The 6398-nt window shown below is 38.0% G+C and overlaps 1 protein-coding gene across 12 annotated transcripts in view; it reads left to right on the forward strand.

The window, feature by feature from the left end:
• The window catches only part of LOC102219226 (rap1 GTPase-activating protein 1), a 120696-nt gene extending 114384 nt beyond the window's left edge, over window positions 1-6312 (forward strand). For all 12 annotated transcript variants that reach the window (XM_023325425.1, XM_023325424.1, XM_023325419.1 and 9 more), the window contains 7 exons: window positions 382-491; window positions 1568-1684; window positions 1787-1916; window positions 2358-2451; window positions 2840-2946; window positions 3481-3528; window positions 4200-6312. In XM_023325425.1, the coding sequence (XP_023181193.1) occupies window positions 382-491; window positions 1568-1684; window positions 1787-1916; window positions 2358-2451; window positions 2840-2946; window positions 3481-3489 (567 nt within the window). In that variant the 3' untranslated portion in view covers window positions 3490-3528; window positions 4200-6312. The remainder of the gene's footprint in view (window positions 1-381; window positions 492-1567; window positions 1685-1786; window positions 1917-2357; window positions 2452-2839; window positions 2947-3480; window positions 3529-4199) is intronic.
• The last annotated feature ends 86 nt before the right edge of the window (window positions 6313-6398 follow it).

Here is a 6398-nt window from a genome sequence, read left to right on the forward strand (position 1 = left end):
GGTTGTTTTGCTTGGATATTGTACTTTAATACTTACGAAATTGACAACATATCACTATTGAAAGGGCATAATTCTGAACAAGAAAGTGTTCTTATGTACTTATGTAGATTTTAAACAAGTTAGAAAGAAGTACTACTTCTAAACACAGTTGTCTGAATCCTGGTGTGTTTTTTAAAACAATACTCTATGAACATTTATCACCATCAGATCATAAATTGTCAGCAGAATATTTATACATGTAGATGCATTTTATTTGCTTCAATTGCACTACAGTACAGAATTGCAATATGTTCTACAGTACACACAGTATGATGAGTTCTTTGGACCAATGACTTCTCCCTAAATGTCTCTTACTATTTTGTTTCTCTTGCACCCTGATAGTCACTGATTATTCCTGGGAAAAGCCCAACCAGAAAAAAGTCTGGACCTTTTAGCTCGCGCCGCAGCAGTGCCATTGGCATCGAGAACATCCAGGAGGTCCAAGAGAGGAGGTGAGAGTACAGCAGGGAGTGGGTAGTGAGGACAGAACATTGTTGCAACAGATGGAAGGAAGGACAACTAATTAATTCATTTCTCAGATTCAAATTCTTGCTGGACACTCAATGGTTTGTAGTACCTTACAAAAGGACTGATAGACCCACATTTTTTTCATATTTTCTTACATGACAGTCACAATCTTAGTGCAGAAGTTTGAAGTGAAAGATGGTAACACATGGTTTTCACAATTCTTATAAATAAAGATCTGAAAAGTGTGGTGTGTATTTGTATTCAGTTTCCCTGAGTCAATACTTTTGTCTTTTGGTTGTAAAATACTTTCTTTTTTGACATAAACCTCTATAAAAAAAAAAGTGAATTTTCAATGGAAGATTATTTTAACACCTACATTTTTGGTAAAACTGTTGGAATATTGGAATATTTCAACTTCCCCGCAACTGTGTCTCTGTCTTTTGAGAGACAGAGAGATCATTTTTCTTTCTGATGGTATTTCCTCACTAATGTTCTCTAACAAACTTCTGAGGCCTTCAGAAAACTGTTGCATTTGGACAGAGACTAAGTTACACAAACTGGACAGAGTCCTAATTAGGTGACCTCTAATGGCCGTTGTTGGCACTGGATTTTATTTAGAGGTGGGAAAGTAACTAGGCCTGAATACAAATTTACACCACACTTTTTCAAATCTTGACTTTTAGGCATTTTGAAAATAATTTTTCTTCCACTTCACTTTGTGTTAGTATATCCCCTGAAATCCCAATAAATACATTCAGATTTGTAGTTGTAGATCTATAAAATGCGAAAAGGTTCAGGAGGTAAATTTTCTTTGCAAGGCACTGTATTTGTTGCTATTCTACTAGCAAATTTGAACAAAGCTACATTTTGTAATCAAATAAAGTTCAATGTAGCAGTTCATTTGTAGATTTTTATGAGCATAGTTTATCAGTTGTAGTAAGAGGCACTTTATTGGTCTTAAAACCCATATTTTTACAAGAATACTCCATTCTTTATATCTGTGGAGAACTTAAACCAATTTGCTTGTTTTCATCGCCTGATTTTCCCCTCTTTGCATCAGCCGAGAGGTCTCTCCCAACACACAGAAAACTCCAGACTCCAGCCACTTGTCACAAGAAAACAAATCAGGCAACTCCTCCGCCCACAGTTCTCCAGAGTTTGCAGCCACAAAGAACAGGTGACCATCTCCTTTCGTGCTAAGGTTACACACACGGGAAGGCTTGTGAAATATGTGAAAAGAGACAGGTGTTAATATGATCAAAGTAACCCAGGTGTGTAGCTTGGCGATGTGTTGCAGAGCGCCTTCCATCCCCGAGGCTCAGGACTTGTCTCGCTCTTCCTCCAACGCCAGCAGCTTCGCCAGCGTTGTGGAGGAGCACGAGGCCGAGGAGGAATATGAAACTGGACTGGTGGGTATAGACGCAGGCACACTGATAAACACATTATGAAAGTGCATACATTATTAAAGTCACTCTGGGAAAACAAAGACGCTTGAATCTCTCCCCTGATTATACTGCCTCCATTAACTGTTGTTTAATATTTACTGTGGGGGGAAATAACGGAGTTTTAAATCAGCAGCTGTTACCTTCACAGTAAAAACAAAGAGCATGAAAAGGCTCAATAGATTTCATCACATCCTAATAGTGACGGGCATGAAAATGGACTGCACAGTCATACATATTAATGTGTTTATGCAGGTCTTCTATTTTGAACCATGTGCATTGAAGAAAGGCTTTAAACCAAATGTATACCTGGAGTTAATCTATAGTTTGGTTGAAGCTATCTCTTAAATTTATTGTTTATTTTAAAAATAAAGAAGTATAAAAATCTAATTGTACGTCTTTTCACAGGAAAGTGTGTCTTGTATTACTCCAGTAAAAAAAGACTCGTTTGTTTATGGGTCTGCCGTGGAGGACAGTTCCTGCAGCCAAGGAAGTTTTTCAGGTGAGTTTGCGAGATGTTGGCTCGTACTATCAGGCCAGAGATAGACTGAAGGTGTAAGAATCAGACACACTGTGTCATGTATCAGGGGAGAATCTACATTGGGCAAAAGAAAGAAGAACGCTGTCTGTTTCCTGGGAAAATCACGTCAAAGCGCAGTTGAGCACAGGGCTTCATCTGATGTAACTTAGAGAGCTGCTTAAATGACTAAGGTTTAGCAGCACAAAGCTAGTCAGTATTCCACTCCACATGTTTAGTGGCTAACTCTGTCCTATCAATCCTTTGCATTTTCTCAAATCTCTTTTTGTTTCCAGCTTGAACAGCTGCCAGCATTGTATGGTTGAGTTTATTACTCATGACAGCCACACATCTGTCCCCTTCCTCCAAGCAGCTTCCCGTCTTCAGCAGCAAGCAGACGGGGTGAAGACGTCGAAGCCAAAAGGGACAGACAGCCAGCCCAAGACGGAGCGCCCCCAGCAGGAGCAGAAGCTGTCGTCGGTGAGAGAAATTACTGAACATCAGTCACTAAATGACATTGTAATGGCTTCACACATCAGCGAGATGAATGTGCTCAGTCATGTATTGTTTAAGTCATTATTTCCATTAGATACACCCTATACTCCCAGCTTAAGCTTCAGAAAGTCTCTGGAAGGATCACATACAGATGAAATACAAACGTTAAGCTCATATGTTGTCCATTAAGCTCATCTTCTCACCTTCATATTGCTGCATTACAGCCAATATTTGTCTTTGGCAACTATTTTGTTTGGTCCAATATTTTACAGCTTAAAGAGATGATGCTTCCATGTGAAATCTCATGACCATTCATCCAAATGATACATATTCCCCACCAGTAGGGGTGCTGCTGTTATTGTTGTTAGAAGGGTTAGCAAGTGGAAGTTAGCATGGATGTCTCTGCAGAATATTGTTGGTTTCCTTTTAAATCAAGCAGGTGCAGTAGATTTTAAAATATCTACATTCTAACATGAGATCCATGTAGCTTCACAGCTCACATTTTGTGTTGATTTGCAGAACTGTTAGCTGCTGTCTTCTGATCACCATGCTGGCATCCATTTTAAGGTTGGACACATTGATATTTATTGCTTGTCTTACTGTACTGAGCAATAACCATCTTTACAGTTTCTTTCAGTGAGACTTTGTTAAAAATCTGGTTGCCTGGGCTTCCTGACGTGTTTTTTTTTATTTTATATTTTTTATTTTGACTGCAGTTTCAATCATTTCTATTTACTGCTTGTCTGTCAAGTTTTCCTTTAATTACACTTTGGGAATCACCTGTCAGGTTCTAGAATGCTATATTTTATGTTAAACCTTTGGAAGTTCTAGATTTCTGTATTATATTCTGATGGATTTATTAAAAACATGGGAACAAGCAGTGTGTTTGTGACAATCTGACAGTCAGGTTGCATTTAATACTGTTTCTTTCTAATTTATCTCATTTGTAGATGGAACGCTGTTCCATCCTTTAAGCTTAGCTCCCTTCATGAGCCTAAATTATTCATTCATTAGATTTAAGTGGCTTAACAAACAAACATAGAAAAATAAATTGCTCTGAAAGGGGTAGAGGACTGAAAAGGCTGGCAAAGTGGAATATTTAAAGACCTTCAGAAAGCCTGAGGAACTGTCAATCCAGAAAGTTTCTTTGAATACAAAATTATTCATTTTAATGTCTAATTTACCTGTGTTTCATTAATTTATACCTCTTTTCTACACCTACACCCTTTTCTTCTTAGAGACGTTATTTAATATAAAAGAAGAGATAAAGGCAACCGAAGGAGGGCAAGAGACGTCCACAGCTGATGTAGAGAAGAAATACAATTGGGGCTGAGCAAGCGATGGACAGATCCTCCCTTGATCGTTCAACACGGATCTGCTGTTTATCAGGACAGACATCCAGCTGCCTGGACATGTATCGACCTCTCGACCTCATTCCGTCCTCCATGTGGAAAACCTTGTGCTCAAGTGAAAGCAGCAGTGAAACTGACTGTCCTTTGGCAGCTGGCTCAGCACAGTAAATCTGCTCACCTGCCCATTCTTTAGGCCAGTAGGCATCGATTGTTACTTTAAACAAACTCTCAGACATTGTGGCTCTTCTATCAAAGACCTTCCTTTTTTGTGTGAATAAGATAGAATAATAAAATTCACAACAATCCAACAGATTGGGTTTGTCAAGCTTGTGTAGAGTGCTGTAAGCAGTTTCCTCCTTACCAATTTCTCTCTTTTTTTACGTTTTTGTCACTCGTGTTACAGATCATTTGAAACATATCAGATCAAATAAAGGTAGCCTGGTTTGATGCAAATCGCAGTATTTAAATAATTTCAGTTATTGAAGTATAAAATCCATTATATCTTATCCAAACCAACTAGGCCCTATGTAAAAATAATTTACCCCTAACTGGTAACAAAATAACTGGTTTTGCAATCCATGGCAGTAACAACCACTATCAAGTATTTCCAACAACTTAATGAGTCTTTTACATTACTGTGGATGAATTTTGTCCCACTCTGAATTTCTTTGATTCAGTCACACTGGGGTGACTGAATCAAAGTTTCAAAGTCGCTCAAGTTTTTGAACTTGAGCGACCAGTTTGGTGTCACATCTGAAATGAATTTAAGTTCAGACTTTGACTAGGCCACTGCAAAATCTGTATAGGGTTTTTTTTTTTGCCACTCAGAAGCGTTGATCTCACTGTTTCATGTTTTCTTAAGTTGTGGAGAACGATTCTCACTGTGTTTCGCTGGAATCCCAAAGCCTTAGAAATGGCTCTGTAGCCATTTCCAGATGGATAGATGTTAATAACTTGGTGCCTATTATGTTCTTAAATTAGTTTTATTTCAGCATATGTTTTGCTTTGAGGCCTTTTGGCCTACTTCGTGTTGTCATATAGGTTCCATTAAAGATATTCCAAGAGTTGGGCAGTAATTGAGTCTAGTTGTGGCTAGGAAACCTGAACCAAAAATATAACAGTTGCAGTTGGATTGTGATTTAGATTGTGGAGGACTCAATTATATTTTCACTGAGGGCCACATTGGTTTGGATAGCATTTTTCCCCTTAAATGAAATCATAATTTAAATATTGCTTTATGCATTTACTCAGGTTATCTTTGTCTTTTGTTAAAAAAGGTTTGATTCGAAATATTTAAATGTGACAAATATGTAAGGAAGGCACTAAATGTTTTTTTGGTCTAATTCACATCCCACTGTGACAATGTACATAAGTTTAACTTTGATGTACTAAGTGACTGTGGCTTTATGTCAGGCCAAGTTCTGTTTTAATGACAGTATATTCTTTTATAGGTTTTCTGCTGTTATTTGTTGTGCTGTACAACAATCTTGGCATATTTGTTTTCTGCAGGAGGTTGATGCTGTTGCTAGTGGCTCTGTAAACCTCCTTTCTCTTGTTTTATGAACCACAGGTGAAGTTAGACCTATGGTGAAATTGTCAGAAAAATAGTAAATATTTTCAAGACATGTTGCAAAATCTCTCCAGATGCTCTTTGTTACACACCACCTGTTGATGTCTGCGTACAGGTGTATTCAACAGTACTGTGCATGGTGAAAGTCTGCTTGCCAAAGCCCCTTTTCTTCTCTGCACAATTCTTCACACAAAGGAATTATCCTTGTGATTTGTGTTTTATCCTGAACCAGCCAACATCCCCAAATGCAGCACACAATGCTGACAGAAAGCCAAATGTTACTGTACCCATCCTTATTTGTAAAGTGTAATATATATAAATAACTGTGACCTGCTGTAAGCACTACATTTCAGTTGTTTTAAAATGCTGACCTTTTTGAAAAGCCTTGGTTTGTTGCTGAGAATTGATCACACTGTGATTTGTCTTGAAGTTGCCTTTTTAATTGTGTCACAAGAGCTGCGCTGTGGGAAGGTCACATTTAAAGGCACCATGTTGCCAGATGAATGTAAAACTAA

The sequence above is a fragment of the Xiphophorus maculatus genome, chromosome 20 (assembly GCF_002775205.1).
Source record: "Xiphophorus maculatus strain JP 163 A chromosome 20, X_maculatus-5.0-male, whole genome shotgun sequence".
NCBI classification, from domain to species: Eukaryota; Metazoa; Chordata; class Actinopteri; order Cyprinodontiformes; family Poeciliidae; genus Xiphophorus; species Xiphophorus maculatus.